Consider the following 17,269-nt stretch of genomic DNA (forward strand, 5'->3'; position numbering starts at 1 on the left):
GGGATTCCTGGAGGTAGATTTGAACAGTGCGATGTTCCATCTGGCACAAAATGCCTGTGTTCTGTCAGACACGAACTGTGCGCCATTGTCACATATTATTTATGAAGGAATGCCAAATCTGCATATAATGTTCCGCTTAATGAAGAAGATTACGTGCCGCTCAAGGACCTGAGGGAACGCCTCCGCCTCTATCCACTTGGAGAAATAGTCTATCATAGCAAGCAAGTAGACCCTATTTCCTAAGGCACGAGGCAGTGGTCCCACAATATCCATTCCTCATTTCATGAAGGGCCATGGTGATATTATGGGGTGAATGGACTCAGCCGGCTGATGGCTAACTGGTGCGTGTCTTTGGCATGCGTCGCATTTCTTTACGTACTTCATTGCATCCTTACGCATGGTTGGCCATAAGTACCCTTGTCTGAGTGCTTTGTTGGACAAGCTCCTACCCCCTGCATAATTTCCACATTCCCCGATGTGAATGTCATGCATAACAGCCTGTGCCTCCTGGCCGCTCAGGCAGCGCAGGTATGGTCCTGCTAGTGACTTTCTGAACAGTATGTTGTCAATCAGTACGAACCTGGAGGCTTTCATTTTCAAACTCCTAACTTATTTTTTATCTATATGGAGTACATCGTTTTGTAACCAGACGTGGTAAGGCTGTCGCCAATCTGGAGTTTCATCCTGGGCTAATGAGGTACACATTACCGCCGCTTCGTGTGCCCACTGAGATTACGCAGGTTTGTCTGTTACATCGTGTTCCTTCTAGGAGATAGCTGGTTCTAACACATGTACAATGGGGATTGTGGAGATTACCCCGGGCTTGAATGTCACCCCTAATGTTGTCAAGGCGTCTGCCTCGGCATTCTGATCTCTGGGGATCTGCTTGATGAAGAAGGTAGCGAAACGAAGTTTGAGATCCTTTGCTACTTTCAAGTAGGTAACCATTTTGGAATCCGTGGCTACATACAAGTCATTCACATGGTTTACAATAAGTTGGGAATCGTTGTACACTTCTATTTGACTGACTCGTAGGTCCAAGGCTAACTGTAGACCCAAGATGAGGGCTTCATATTCGGCTTCGTTGTTGGTCGCCTTGAATTCACACCGTACCGCCTGAATAATTTGTTCCCTTTGTGGTGAGCAGAGGACCAGGCCTACCCCTATTCCCCTCATATTTGAGGCCCCGTCAACGTATAGTACCCACCTTTGTTCACCCTTGTCCTCACTCAGGGTTAACACGTCTTTGTCAGCCTAAGATTGGAGGATTGGGCTAAAATCAGACACGAAGCCAGCTAGGGCTTGGGATTTGATAGTTGTCCGGGGTTCAAATTTCAGGTCGTACCCGCTCAGGTGGACAGACCATTTAGCCATTCTACCCGATAGTTCAGGCTTCCTCATTATAGCTCTCGGGGATAGTTTGTGATTACGGAGATGGTGTGAGATTCAAATTAAGGGCGCAACTTATATGAAACAATTACAAGTGCTAATACGAGTTTTTCTAGTGAGGTGTACCTGGTCTCTGCAGGTAGCAGAGACTTACTGATGTAGTATACAGGTTTCTGTGCTCCCTCGTGCTCCCATACCAGTACAACACTGACTGCTACCTCCGTAACCGATAAGTACAGGTACAGGGGTTCTCCTGGTTCAGGTTTATAGAGTAACGGAGGTGTGCTCAAGTAGCTTTTGAGTTCGTCAAACGCCTTTTCATGTCCCTCCATCCACTCAAACCGCTTGCACTTCCTGAGGATGTCATAGAACAGTCGACATCTATCCGACGATCTGGAAATGAACCGGTTGAAGGCGGCCACTCTTCCTGTGAGCCTCTGTATGTCCTTTGGTTTCTGGGGAGATTCCAACTGCAACACTACTCAGATCTGCTTTTTTACTTGCCTCGATTCCCCTCTAGGTGACTAGATACCCTAAGAACTTTCCGGAGGATACCCCGAAAGTACACTTCAATGGGTTTAGCTTTATGTGGTACTTTCTGAGTATCCCAAAGGTATTCTCCAAGTGGGTCATGTGTTTTTCCTCCTGTTTTGACTTGACCACCCTATCGTCTATGTAAACCTCCATTGTTCTCCCAATTTCATTTTTGAACATTTGGTTTACTAGACGTTGGTAGGTCGAACCAGCATTCTTGAGGCCGAACGGTATTACGTTGTAGCAGTACAGGCCCCTCTTAGATCTGAAGGCCGTCTTCTCCTAATCATCTGGGTGCATTTTTATCTGATTGTACCCACTCCATGCATCAAGGAAGGTGAGCATTTTGTGGCCTACTGTTGCATCTACCATTGCATCTACGTGTGGCAACGGGAATGGGTCTTTCGGGCATGCTTTGTTCAGGTCCGTGAAGTCTACGCACACCCTCCATTTGTTGTTCTTCTTGGGTACTACCACGACGTTAGAAAGCCATTCTGGGTACTTGACCTTCCTGATCTTTCCTGCTACCAGTAGATTGTCTACCTCCTGATTGATTACTTCATTTCTTTCTGGAGCAACTTTCTCCTCTTCTGTTGTACTGGTTGATAACTGATGTCGACGTTCAGTCGGTACGTTATAACACCCGGGTCAATACCTACCATCATCGTGCGACCAGGCAAAGAAATCCATGTTAGTACGCAAGAAATCAAGTAGCTGCTGACGGATACTACCTGTACAGTCTTCTCCAACCAGCACAGTTCGATCAGGGTTCTGCGCATCTAGATGTAATTCGTCAAGTTCTGCCTGTGGGGGCTCAATGTAGTCCTTTTGGACGCACAGTCTCTGTAATTGCTATGCCGGTGGACTTGCTATGGGTTTGAGAGCATCCTTGTAGCAGTCTCTAGCCTCTTCTTGGTGTCCACGTAATTCCTGTACTCCCCAAGGTGTTGGGAATTTCAAGCTCTGGTGGTACGTAGATGGTATCGCTTTCATTTCATGGATCCATGGCCTGCCAAGGATAACATTGTAAGTGGACGAGCCATCGATGACCAAGTATCTTACCTGTTTGTTAACTCCTCCGGCGAATGTAGGAATTACGACCTCCCCCATAGAGTGTTTTGTTTCTCCACTGAACCCAACCAGGGGTACCGCCTTCCTGAGCAGGTCTTTCTCGCTGAACCCCATTTTTTTATAGGGTTCATAGTGATGTTTGAATTTTATATAGGTATTTCGTACTTCATTTGCACGCATTTCTATGCATTTTATGTAGTGTTTAGCTACAAATGTCCCCTGAATATCTACTTTGGTTTGTCTTGTATTATTTGCAGGTATGAACCGGAAAGGAGCATAATCAGGCCTAAAATATGTCCATATGCATGCATTTAGAAGATGAGTAGAGTCGGAGCTTGGAAACTACAAATTGTGATGCGCAAAGAAGTAAGATAGCTAGGCGAGCAAAGAAAGAGCTTCAAATTATTAGTGCCTACTTTGACGAGCCATATATAGAGTTCTACAACTGATTTTCAGGTGATCCTAATTGGAGATGAAATCTTGTGCTCTTAACTTTCCAACGCCACCGAGAACGCTCTGTTTTCCTAAGTAACGAAGAAGTGGTGGTCGTTTGAAGTTCAGTGCGCGAAGCAGGAATTGTGCGCTGGAAAGTACTCGATCGAGTACTATAGTGTTCGATCGACTCCATTTTATACTCGATCGAATGTACCTTTTTGATAAGTGTTCGATCGAGTACCTAAAGTACTTGATCGAGAGGTTTTTGCTGGATTATGTTCGATCGAGCATTTCCAAAGGGCTCGATCGAGTAATAAGCTGTTGGACGCGGGCTTTTGTTTTAGTATTATGTTTTAGGTCGAATAATAAAATCCCTCTCCTATTTATAGGAGAGGGATAATTAGATTTTATTATCACTTCATACATTACTTTTCTTTTTACTATTGAACACTGTTTCTCTCTCTTTTCCGGATCTAATTCACTGTAACTCTCTCTTTCTCTTTTATCCTTTCTCTCTCTTATCTCTTTATTATGTTGATTATTCCTTTATCTTTCACTCTTGCTTTATTTACTAGTATGCGTAGCTAATTCTCCTTCTAGGATTTAGGGGATTCGATGAATTATTGTTAGTTGCTAATTAGGTTTACAGATCTTTCATTGCTATCATGTCTTTGTTGTTAATTACTGCAATTAACTGTTATTAGTTGCTTGAATCGATGCATTTACCTAATTTATTTAGTAAGCCTTAACCTAGACCGGAAGGTTGGAAGGGGTGAGAGCTGCAGTGAACATTAGGATACTTTAGTGAGGGCGGAAGCTAAGCTAATAGTGTTTTAGGGCGAATTGAGACCGGAAGGAGATATTCGTTGCCCCTTATACTGATACAAGCGACCGATCTGTGACCTTAGATGCAATTATCTAACAGTCATTGATGACACGACAATCCTAGTCCTCTCTCTTTATTGTTAATCCCTCTTATTCTCTTCTCTCGCTTTAATCTCATTTAGTTTAGTTCACACAATTCAAACCACCATCTGGTGACCGTAGACAAACTAGAATTAACAAGTAGATAGTGGCCGCCTCCCTGTGGAAATCGACCCTACTTACCACTGACTTCTATTAGTAGTGCTTAGGTATTTATTTTTGGTACTAAACGACGGTATCACATAACATTATGAGGTTGACAGAACTCCCGGTGTCGACTAGGATCTTTCTTGCCATGCAATTTCCAATTGAGAGAGTGATAATCAATGCATCGTGATGTTGTTCCCCCTCATCTTGGATGTTTGTCTCATCGAATGCGACTGCTGGTAAATCGCTCCTGCTGATGCGGCAAGAGGATTCTGGTTTATCTCTCTTAGTCTCTGTCGCATGGCGCTTGGCTGCTGAGTAAGTTAGCTCACATATCTCAGATCCACCTGTGATGGATTTCACAACCTTGGAGTACAGCGGAGGTGGTGAGGGGAGTACCTGTTCTGCTGTGTTTACCTTCCCGGACTTGGCCCCTTTTGTTAGTAAATGATCAAGGCAGCCTGCTTCATGAAGGTGCTTTATCTCCTTTCGTAGGACTACACAATCCTCGGTGTTGTGCCCGATGTCGTGGTGGTACTCACATTTCTTGTAGGCGTCCCTTCTGTCGTTCTCCCTGGGTACCGGCTTCTTTGGCCACCGGACTCTCTTTCCTAGCTCCTTCAGTGCTTTCAATACTCCGGCGATTCCTGTGATGAATCCGTACTCACTCAATTTGGGGGGCAAGCTAGCACTTTTCGTCCAATCGGCGTCCCCTAAAACTTTGTTCATGGTGTTCTTGTTGTACGATTTAGATCTTTCACTTTTCTTTTCCGTGGTGATTTTTTTGTTGGTGCGTTCTGTGTCGTAGACATCCCTGATGGATTTGTCCTCCTCTAGGCGCATGACACCCACTGCCTTCTGTTGTACTTCCTCGAAGGTGGTACACGGGTACTTGGTGAGCTCCCTGTACAGATCTGAATCGTGGTGAAGTCCACGCCTAAATGCTTCTACTACTGTGGATACGTCGCATTTAGGGATGGAGACCTTTTCTATGTTGAACCTGTTCAAGTAGTCCCGAGTGGATTCCTCAAACCTCTGGACTATCCTGTATAGGTCGCTTGTTTGTTTTTCTGGCTTGCGACTGCTGGTGAATTGTTGGTTAAAGGCATTAACCAAATCTGCGAAGGTGGATATAGACTTGTTCGTTAGGCTCACGAACCATTGTAGTGCTGCCCCTGACAGGGTTAACCTGAAGTCCTTGCACATGCATGCTTCCTTGAGTGAACCAGTTGCTGTTACTACCATCATTTTATGCTTGTACTGGTTGACGTGGTCCAACGTATTTGTCGTCCCATCATATAGGGTCATGGTTGGCGGAGTAAATCCTTTCGGTACACTGACGAGTGCTATGTTATCCACAAAGGGTGAGTCTGTGTAGCTTTTTGGTGCTGCCATCTACATGGGATGAGGCATTCCTGGTACTTTACCAATCATAGCTCTAAGCTCCTGCAGTTGCTGCTCTACTGAAGTACTTGTTCCCACAGGTATGTTGTGAACTGGCGAATAGAAGCCGAAGGGGCTGCCAGTTACTGGTGCACCTCCTGTGACATATGGTGGAACAACGTAGCCGCTAGGCAACGGAGTTGCGTTCACAATAGGCCTGAACTGTGCACCCAAAGCCTGCTGTGAGTACGTGCTTGTGCCTATGGGAGCACTGTTTGTAAATTATTCGCTTTGGGTGTTCCCCAATATGGGCGGTGTGCTGCTGTATGGTGAGGGAAAACTGGGTGTTAAGGCTCCCAATCCTACTGGGGTGATTGCCCATACTGCCGTTTCTGTTAGTGACATCGCCCTTGGTGGCGGCGTTATCCCTGGTGGTGATAGTACCCCCGGAGGAGGCATCATCATTGGCTGCTGTGGTACCCCTGGTGGTGATATCACCCACAGATCTAACCTGGTTACCAAGTCTTGTGGGAAGATTTTTCCCTGGTTTCCCCTTAGCGTTTCCCGATCTGGCGTATGCTTTGTCATCTAGGGGGGGGGGGGGTAACTTTTTTCTGGGCGACTGCATCCATCCTGTCTTTCAAGGCCCGGTTTTCCCTTTGCAGGATCTCGTTGTCCTTCTATAGGCTCTCTGATGAGTGATGTCGTCGGGTCACATCCAATCAAACACATTTATTATACTCAACAAACTACTAGTTAGCGGTAAGTCGAGGTCGATCCATGGGACGGTGTGCTTTGGGTTCTAAGTCTATCTATCTCAATTTATGCTAGTGTCACAATTTGGTTGAGTTTGTAGTTGTGTCTAGACTAATGCAAACAATAAGGTAAAACAAACAATAAAAGGGAAAGATGTAAACAAATGATTAAAAGTGCTAGGATATCATGGGGTCATAGGGGATTCATGGTGTTGATCATACAAACATGTTTACAAGGTTGCAAGCAATTAATGTTGTGGAGGAACCGAGTTGGGTTATATCTTACGGTTCATAGGAAGAGTTGGGTCCCGGAGCCGAATCGATTAGATTGTACAACACCTACAAGTCGACTTACTTTCCTCCTATTCAACTTCTATGCATGGTCTAACAAGACTCGAGTTGGTTTATATCTTACAAGTCAAGTTGAGTAGATAAGAGATGGTAAAAATGCAAGGATTCATAGGCTTAGCATTTCATCAAACATAACATGTGCATAAAGTTGACATCACAACAAGCAAGCAATTTAATCATGTGAACATATTAGATTAAGCATGAATCAATCCCATGTTGGTTTCCCTTAATTACCCACTAATCCTAGCTAAAGAAACTACTCACTCATTATCATGGGAAACATGTCATTAATGGTGTCAATCATCACAACAAGTATAAACATGATAATAGAATGAAGAAATGAACAATAAGGATTAAAGAGTAAATGAATTATACCAAACTTGAGATGATCCAAATAATAATGCAAAGAATAATAGAAGAAACTTGATTGATTGATGGAAGGTTGTCAATCTCCCAATAATAACCCAATAATCTTCAATTACCCAATAATAAACTTGAATAATAAACTTGAACAATAATTAAGGAGAGATTAATGTGTAATTTGTGGAAAGATTAAAGAGTAATCTATTCTAATCTACTCCTAATCTAATCTAAAGAAGGATTTTCTACCTAAAACCAACATAAAGAGCCTCTCCCTTTGATTATTTACAAATGGGGTATTTATAGTAGAAATTAGGTGGATGCATTAGGGTTAACTAAGGGCTAAACTAGTAATTACACTTTTGAGATTTGAGCAGGGAGACTCCGGGATTGTCCGAGAGAAGGGCTTCTCTTATCGTTGCTAGAAGAATGAAAACGTGCTGTGCTACAATCCGTGCGGATGGAAGTCGGGACGGCCGGATTCTGGTAAGGGAATCCGAGCGGATTCAAGGGAATCCGGACGGATTCTAGTGGGGCAATCCGAGCGGATTAGAGAGCAGGACGCTCGGATTGTGGTGATGGGACGGGCGGATTTCAGACAATCCGCTCGGATTATTCTTCAGCAGTGGTTCTTCTTCGTTTCTTCCCTTTTTGCTCATTTCCATTTTATTCTTTCGAGATTGGTCTTTAGTCCTTGCTTCCTCTTCATACTAGTCCATCTATTATCGTCAAGTAGCTTCCAAATATGCATGAAAGACGGGAATTTCCGCCTTATTCTCTCCTTTTCTACAAAACATATGAAATGCGATAGAAAAGCAAATAGGAAGGTTTTGACGGATAAAATGGCCATGAAATGCTATAATGGTATGCAAAATAGGCTCAATTAGGGGACTAAATGTGCGCTAATAATGGTCACATCAAATATCCCCAAACCGAACCTTTACTCGTCCCGAGTAAAGAGGTGACTAAAACTAGACCTTTATTTAAACTAAACTAATAACATAGCCGATATGAGACAATTAGCGGGTCTCACTCCGCCCCTTCAACTCACAACAAGACAACCATGAGGTAGGATGCCTTCTTGCAAGGCAAGGTGGGTCTTGCCAAAATGGCGACACATCCAAACATTAAGCACACAAAAACACATAATGGATGCATCTACAAAAAGAATAGCCACTTTCCTCATCTAAGTGGCGGAGATTATCTACAAGGGAAGCAATTCAAGGGTACACAATCCTTCATAGATGCAATTTGTTCAAACTACTAAGCCTAGAAGGATACCAATAAATCACCTCCAAAATGTGTCAAGCTAGGGTACCTTTGTCCTCAATCGTTAAATGCTTTTGTCAAGAGTAGACTCCCTATGGTGTTAGAAACACTGGAGGATCGCGGAATTCCCCCTCTTGCCTAGACAAGAAGAAGGGTCGTCCCCTCTCTACCATGCACAAAAATGGATATGATGGATAAAGGGATCAATAGATATTTGAGTTTCATTTTGGGAGTTTGCTTTCATTTTTGTTTTCCCCCCAAATTTCTTTGGCATTTGACTTTTTGAGAACACTTTCTTTGCCATTCTTTTTTATTTTTGGCATTTCAATACTTGACAACTTTTTGCATTTCTTTTGAACATTTTCAAAGTCACCCCAATTAGTAACGAGGGTGCCTTGTATTTGAAGCTTTAGGAGTTCTATTTTTGCTCTTCTTTTCTTCTGATGCATTTTTGCAAACTTTCTTTCATTTTTCATTTCTTTGAACTCAAATTGACTTTCTTTTTGTGCCCATTCCCTTTGATGACAAAAATGTGGTAGAACATGGATGAATGATGGAAGTATGCATGGTTTCAAGGGTCACCTTGGAATAAACGGTAGCCAAGGAGTTATCACACCACAAGGTACTCTTGACTAGGCCTTAAACCATGGGTCAAAGGATACTAGCATGACACATCCTAGGGTGTTTTACAAGTATTCTAACAAGCAAAGTCTTAAGAATAAAAAGCATCTACTAGGGCCTATATACACTTGTCAAGCTTCCCAAGTAGACGGTTTCGCAAAGTTTTTCTAACATGCAACTACATGCCATGATGCAACTAACATATAAACATCCTAATGCAAATGATTCTACCAACTAATATGAAATATAAACTAAATGCAATCCTAAGTTCACATTGTTATACCGCATCAATCAAAATAAAGCCACATAGTCATTAACATAAAGAGGAAAAAGGAGATTGGAAAGATCATACCATGCGGTCTTCAATATCCTCATGTCTCGGATGTGGCGTAGTCGATCAATGTGAAAAAGGATGGACAAACACAATATATACAAAACAATATATACAAGCCTACACTAAAAAGGAAATGAACATGTTTTTTTTTTGGTTTTTGAATTTTTCAAATTTTTATGGTTTTTGATTTTATGAAATTAAAAGACATATTTTTGTGATTTTTCGAAATTTTTCAATTTTTATGTATTTTAGAATATAAATTCCCATCCCCCACTTTATTTTGGACATTGTCCTCAATGTACATGTAGGAGTAGGAATGAAAAAGAAATACATGTTTTTGGATTTTTGATTTTTTGAAATAAAGTACAAATGCAATGATATGGTATGAATGAATGCATGCTCTAACTAAATGCAATTCTATATGACATATATAACAAATGAATGCAATCTAAACTATACTATATGATGCATGATTTAAACTATGGTCACTTATGATCAAACCTCCCCAAACCGATTTAAACACTATTTCTAGTGTAGAAAAGAATAGGATTGGTCATTAGTGACTATGCATGAATTCTAGTCTATATGCTACTATCTACATGAATCATGTGAGATATAATACAATGCAAACTATACTATATGAACTAACTAATGCGATATGAAATATAATACAAATGCAAGCTAAATGCTATACTAAATGCAAAAGTAAATGTAAAAGAGAGAGGGAGAGATGGATATCATACAAGTGGAAGTGGTGAAGTAGGCCTCTTTCACTCGTCACCCTCATCATAGTCATAGCCATAACCATGAGAGCTTCCGGCTTGATCATGTCCGGGTGCTTGGCCCCAATATCCTCCTTGGTCAAAAGCTCCTTCTTGACCCGAGTACCCTCCACCTTGGATAGAATGCCCTCCATCGCCGCGATTCCAAGCTTGGTCCCCATGATTTGGGAACAAGAGCTCCGGTTGTGCCCAAGAGGGTTTAGGACCATTGGGGTCAATATACCCTTGTTGAGCCATGTTATAATATTGGGGGTAGAGGGCTAGGTAGTTGTCTTCCCTCCCTTTGTGCACCCCAAGGTCCACTCTATTCATGAGTGCCATCAAATCGTTAATATCCGGGGTGTTGGGGATTGCCGGTTGGAAAGGGGTATGTGGAATAGGGTAAGGTGGGATAGGGACATAGGAAGGTGGGCGCATTTGTATCCCCAGCCCTCCACGAGGTGGTTGACGGCGTGGCTCTTCCCTTTGAGGGGGATTATCAAGAATTTGGATATCAAGGAGGTAGCTTGGTGGAGGAGAGTATGGACTCAATCGTGGTTCGATGCCCGGTATCTTCCATCCTTCAAGGATCATCGAAGTGCAACCCTTGGTGTACCATTCCACACTCCCATCGTCAGTGTAGTTACACCATCGGTGACTATAGAAAATGGTGTTCTCATCAATCAAAGTCCTCCCTTCAAGAGGAATATAGGTTCCTTGGGCATTAAACCCGGGGCAAAGGTGTTTGGCCAACATTGTAATTAGACCTCCCATCACGAAGGTTTTAAGTTGAGATGTCCCTTGAGCAAAGTCATTGAACCTATTGAGTATCTCAAGTGGCGTATTGAAGTTATAACGCCTCACCGCTTGAACATTCAAATGAGACTCAAGAAAAGTTAAGTCGATGATAGTACACCGATCTTGCTCGTACCTCCCATTGATGCACCCGGCTACAAAGCGTTCGGTGAATCGGATCACCGGATGTTGAATAGCAAAAGTATAGCAACGCTTTATATGGGTAAAGTTCCTCCCGGAGATAGCTTTCCAAAGAAAATCCACACTAAAATTATCGGGCTTGTCGGTATAGGCGGTGGGTATTTGAAGACCGAAAACATAGGCAAATTCCTCAAGAGAAAGAACATGGTCTCGGTTGCATAACCTAAACTCCATGCCTAAATTGTTGCGGGCATCCGCCACAATGCGAAGGCTACTCAAGAATTCAAGGGTGAGACTAAGGTAAGTCTCTTCATGAGCATGGAAAAGGTTCCCAATGCCAAGGCCATTGAAGAACGCCTCGGTAGGGTACCTTATCTTAAGGATTTCCAACACCCTAGTGTCAACAAATTGAGTAGGTTCGTATTTCTTACCTAGAAGCTCGACGAAATTTTCGCGTTGGTCGTCGGATATGAAGATCACTTCTTGGAAGTTGTTGAGTTGTTCAATACCTCCCCTCATTATCACATTTCGTGGCGTTGAAGAGGATGACCCCTTGCGCTTCTTTCCGATCGAATCAAACAATTTCTTGGCCTTTCCCTTGGAACTCATGTTGGTGATGGGGGTGATGTGGGTGTTTTTGAGGATATGAAGGGGATTTTGAGGATTGAAGAGAGTGTTAGGGTTTGATAGGATGAGGAAATGAGGGAGAAGGGGGGTGTTTATATAGAAGAAGAAGGGAATCCGAACGGATAGGGTTGGACTTGACCCGATTTTTCTTCGCGTGAACAGTACAATCCGAGCGGATTGCAGTCGGGACGGACGGATTCTTGATGGGGAAGACGGGCGTCTTACCGTAGAAATCCGCACGGATTCTAGAACAGAGAAATCTGTTGGTTGAGAAGCAGGGACAAGACGGCCGGATTTTGCATGGGACGGACGTCTTTATCAGGACGGACGGATTCCTGATAATCCGCACGGATTTTGGCGTAGATTAAAATCTTGCTTTTGGACGCCATACGGGACGGGCGTCCCGTGGAGAAGACGGACGGATTTGGTGGGACGGGCGGATTCTCTTGAATCCGCACGGATTCTTTAGCAGTTTCAGCTTTTTCTCTCCCGTGGGCCCTGGACGGGCGGAATTGCTTGGATCCGAGCGTCTCTGCTTCTTTCTCTTTTTTCTTTCTTCTTTCGTGAAATGATAAACCCCTTTTTACTGATTTTTCTCTTTTTTTTCTTATCCTTTTCTGAAATTTGCTTAGGAAACATGTAAGATGACTCTCTCTCTCTTCTCTCTCATGCAAGGATTTAAATGCAAAAATATGTACAATATTATACAAAATAAAGGGTTCAAGAAATATCTTACAAACGGTGGTTTGAGGTAGGACTCCACCAAACTAGTTCAATTTGAAGGAATTCTTATCCATAGAGCTCAAGGCTCTCAATAGAAGATCAAAAGCTTGTGAACAAGCTCCAAATAAACATAAGTATGGGTTGCTCCACTTGAAGATGAAGTTTGGCCAAGGAAGTTTGTCATACATCCTTTCTTTCACCTTGTACTTGGCACTAGAGCTTTCCCGATGCTTCAAGTAAATACATCCATGATTCTTGTTAAGATTAAGCATGAAGTGTGGTTCATTTTCATCCGGGGACTTCCACTTACCCACTTCTTCTTCAATTTTGGTGATGATAGCATTTTGATTTTTCAATCCTCCCAAGGTGGAAGGAGAATTTTCATGACTTTGATGATCGGATACCATGGGAGTTGAGATTATGGGTGCCAAATCTTCACAAGTAGCCTCACGAGCAATTTTCTCCTTGAGCTTTTTCACCAAGTAACTCTTGTAAGACACTTTGGCTTTTTGAAGAAGATCTAACATATCCTCTTTAATGATCATTGGCTCCATGATAGGTGCCAAGTGGTCTTCATGAAGGATAAAGGAAGGACGTTCTTCTTCATGATAAGGTATCTCAAATGTTTCAAGGATAGGCTCCTCAAGCAAGGTAATATTGTGAATCCCTCCTCTAGGTTCATCATCATTGTTGCTATCTTTACGTAAATCATGAATGGGGGCTTCTTTTAGCTCTTTTTCCAGCACCTCAATGTTCACATCAAAGGACATACCCTCATACTCACAAAGGCTAAGAACATTTGGTTTGCTCAACCTCATGTCTTCCTCATCAAACACAACACTCTCATAGTCACAAGAGCTCAAGGAATTTGGCTCCTCCCACTTCTCATCTTCCATGTCAAAGGTCACTACCTCAAACTCGCATTTATGCTCAATACCCAAAGAATGGTGGTGGGTGATTGCTTGGAATTCTTTTAATTGGGCAATTTGAATCCTCAATTCCTTTCTTTGGATAGCGATGTTTTTAAGAACATCTTCTTCCTTTCGGCTCTCCTCTAGCATTTGTTTGAAGAAGTTTTGTTGGTCTCCCATCATTTGGAGGATCATGTTTTGAATGGGTTCATTTCTTTGTTGTGGGTGGGTGTGAAAGCGGTTGTATTGTGGCATTTGAAGTTCATTGTGAAATGGGTATTGGGTGGGTGGTTGTTGTTGATATTGGGTGTGGTAATTTTGGTGGGAAAAATTGGGGTAGTGGTTAGGATTTTCATTGTACGAATAATAAGGTAGGTTTGTGTTGACTTGCTCCTCAAACTCCCCATACCCATAGTCATACTCAAAAGATCCACCACAAACTCCATATGTCAAGTCTTGAGTCATCATCACTAAGATACGGAGATAACTACAAACATGGAAACTACACGAAAATGGTAAGAACAATCCTTGAGGAACAAGTTCCTCAAGGTGAAAGCACAATTAAAATAGACAAACAAGTAAGAACTTAATCACATAGCACCATCCCCGGCAACGGCGCCATTTTGATGGGTGATGTCGTCGGGTCACATCCAATCAAACACATTTATTATACTCAACAAACTACTAGTTAGCGGTAAGTCGAGGTCGATCCATGGGACGGTGTGCTTTGGGTTCTAAGTCTATCTATCTCAATTTATGCTAGTGTCACAATTTGGTTGAGTTTGTAGTTGTGTCTAGACTAATGCAAACAATAAGGTAAAACAAACAATAAAAGGGAAAGATGTAAACAAATGATTAAAAGTGCTAGGATATCATGGGGTCATAGGGGATTCATGGTGTTGATCATACAAACATGTTTACAAGGTTGCAAGCAATTAATGTTGTGGAGGAACCGAGTTGGGTTATATCTTACGGTTCATAGGAAGAGTTGGGTCCCGGAGCCGAATCGATTAGATTGTACAACACCTACAAGTCGACTTACTTTCCTCCTATTCAACTTCTATGCATGGTCTAACAAGACTCGAGTTGGTTTATATCTTACAAGTCAAGTTGAGTAGATAAGAGATGGTAAAAATGCAAGGATTCATAGGCTTAACATTTCATCAAACATAACATGTGCATAAAGTTGACATCACAACAAGCAAGCAATTTAATCATGTGAACATATTAGATTAAGCATGAATCAATCCCATGTTGGTTTCCCTTAATTACCCACTAATCCTAGCTAAAGAAACTACTCACTCATTATCATGGGAAACATGTCATTAATGGTGTCAATCATCACAACAAGTATAAACATGATAATAGAATGAAGAAATGAACAATAAAGATTAAAGAGTATATGAATTATACCAAACTTGAGATGATCCAAATAATAATGCAAAGAATAATAGAAGAAACTTGATTGATTGATGGAAGGTTGTCAATCTCCCAATAATAACCCAATAATCTTCAATTACCCAATAATAAACTTGAATAATAAACTTGAACAATAATTAAGGAGAGATTAATGTGTAATTTGTGGAAAGATTAAAGAGTAATCTATTCTAATCTACTCCTAATCTAATCTAAAGAAGGATTTTCTACCTAAAACCAACATAAAGAGCCTCTCCCTTTGATTATTTACAAATGGGGTATTTATAGTAGAAATTAGGTGGATGCATTAGGGTTAACTAAGGGCTAAACTAGTAATTAAACTTTTGAGATTTGAGCAGGGAGACTCCGGGATTGTCCGAGAGAAGGGCTTCTCTTATCGTTGCTAGAAGAATGAAAACGTGCTGTGCTACAATCCGTGCGGATGGAAGTCGGGACGGCCGGATTCTGGTAAGGGAATCCGAGCGGATTCAGGGGAATCCGGACGGATTCTAGTGGGGCAATCCGAGCGGATTAGAGAGCAGGACGCTCGGATTGTGGTGATGGGACGGGCGGATTTCAGACAATCCGCTCGGATTGTTCTTCAGCAGTGGTTCTTCTTCGTTTCTTCCCTTTTTGCTCATTTCCATTTTATTCTTTCGAGATTGGTCTTTAGTCCTTGCTTCCTCTTCATACTAGTCCATCTATTATCGTCAAGTAGCTTCCAAATATGCATGAAAGACGGGAATTTCCGCCTTATTCTCTCCTTTTCTACAAAACATATGAAATGCGATAGAAAAGCAAATAGGAAGGTTTTGACGGATAAAATGGCCATGAAATGCTATAATGGTATGCAAAATAGGCTCAATTAGGGGACTAAATGTGCGCTAATAATGGTCACATCACTCTCCACAGCACGGTGCAAAGTGTTCATGCCCTGGAGTAGCTGCTGCCATGCCTCCGGTGGTGCTGATCCAGCGTGTTGAGAAGCCACCGGCGTTCCTACGGATCTGACTGGGCTGCTTTCCCTGCTGGACTTTATTTGGGTAGGCACTCCTGACACCTTGCTTTCGCGCTCTGCCCCCACATCTGTAGTTCTAGGTGAATGCGGGGGTTTGGCTGGTACTGGGGTCACCTTTGTCGGCTGGCTGGTGGTGATCACCCTGCTGATGAGAGCCACTGGTTCTACCGTTCTCGTTGTGGCTCGAATGGTCCGGGCCATAGGCTGGGTGGTAGAACCCGAGACGTTGGAGGTGGAACTCGGAGTGCTGGAGGTACTCTGATTGGATCCACAAATGCTAAACGTACTGCTGGTAAGGCTGACTTTATAATATGACCACTATGCCCCACAGTGGGCGCCAAATTGTTTTGGTAAAAAATTACTTAATAGTTACTTTGTCTCAGGTGGGTCAAAGAGGTCTATTTTTAGTCGATTTTGTGGTAGTGTGATGGTACTTATAAACTGATGGAACAAAATAAAGAATGCAAAACAAAGTAAAGGACACGAGAATTTGGTGACACGGAAAACCCGAATGTGAGAAAAACCGCGGGGGGAGTCGGTATCCCGCCAAATGTATGCACTATAACTTCTGTGGTACTGAGGAGGAACAATGTATGAATACAATTATGACAAAAATGGAGACTAATATTCTTGGATGGTGATAATGATGATTTTCTAGAGTTGAGACTTGGAGTATGAGTGTGTGAATAAATGAATCCTGCTGCTTTGCCTTTGCTTTGTATTTATAGTTATTCCCGTTAATCCGCTCCTCCTCAGTGCCTACGCCATGTTTCTCTCAACTTCCCTATTTTCGTGGGATCTGTTGTTGGACCGAGTCTCATGGTTTTTGTTCAGCTTGTGTTTGACTGCGGTTTTGTGTAGAGTTTGTTTGAGATATTTCTTCGCCATGTCATCGATCCGCCACTCTTACTCTGTTCCAATTATTAGCTGCCATGTCATCAAGTGGATTTTTTGTGGAAAATAACCCAAACATCAATATTAATAACAATAAAAATAAATTAACAATGGAATTCGATACAACTCTTATTATTAAATATCGTAAAATAATAATAATAATAATAATAATAATAATAATAATAATAATAATAATAATAATAATAATAATAATAATAATAATAATAATAATAATAATAATAATAATAATAATAATAATAGAGAGAGAGAGGGAGGGATTTTTCTTTTAGAAAGAAAAACGAGTTAAAACCGAAAAAACTTTATTCGAAACGGATATAAGAATGACATTATCAATACAATGTTCACTAGGAATTCCATACAGATTCAAGAATAGTATAACCAATAATCTT

The 17,269-nt window shown here is 41.9% G+C and overlaps 3 protein-coding genes across 3 annotated transcripts; all 3 read right to left on the minus strand.

The window, feature by feature from the left end:
• Positions 1–765: 765 nt before the first annotated feature.
• Positions 766–2,076, minus strand: LOC141628303 (uncharacterized). The gene is made up of 3 exons (XM_074441463.1): positions 1,945–2,076; positions 1,482–1,844; positions 766–1,254 (listed from the first exon to the last, which is right to left on the minus strand). The coding sequence occupies exons 1-3, from the start codon at positions 2,074–2,076 to the stop codon at positions 766–768; spliced, it is 984 nt and encodes a 327-aa protein (XP_074297564.1).
• A 129-nt stretch (positions 2,077–2,205) lies between these two features.
• LOC141628304 (uncharacterized) lies at positions 2,206–3,108 on the minus strand. Its single transcript, XM_074441464.1, has 3 exons — positions 2,782–3,108; positions 2,579–2,727; positions 2,206–2,521 (listed from the first exon to the last, which is right to left on the minus strand). Exons 1-3 carry the CDS (start codon positions 3,106–3,108, stop codon positions 2,206–2,208), a joined length of 792 nt encoding a protein of 263 aa, XP_074297565.1.
• A 1,470-nt stretch (positions 3,109–4,578) lies between these two features.
• On the minus strand, positions 4,579–5,895 carry LOC141628305 (uncharacterized). Its single transcript, XM_074441465.1, has one exon. The coding sequence runs from the start codon at positions 5,893–5,895 to the stop codon at positions 4,579–4,581; it is 1,317 nt and encodes a 438-aa protein (XP_074297566.1).
• Positions 5,896–17,269: the final 11,374 nt, after the last annotated feature.

The sequence above is a fragment of the Silene latifolia genome, chromosome Y (assembly GCF_048544455.1).
Source record: "Silene latifolia isolate original U9 population chromosome Y, ASM4854445v1, whole genome shotgun sequence".
In the NCBI taxonomy this organism is placed as follows: domain Eukaryota; kingdom Viridiplantae; phylum Streptophyta; class Magnoliopsida; order Caryophyllales; family Caryophyllaceae; genus Silene; species Silene latifolia.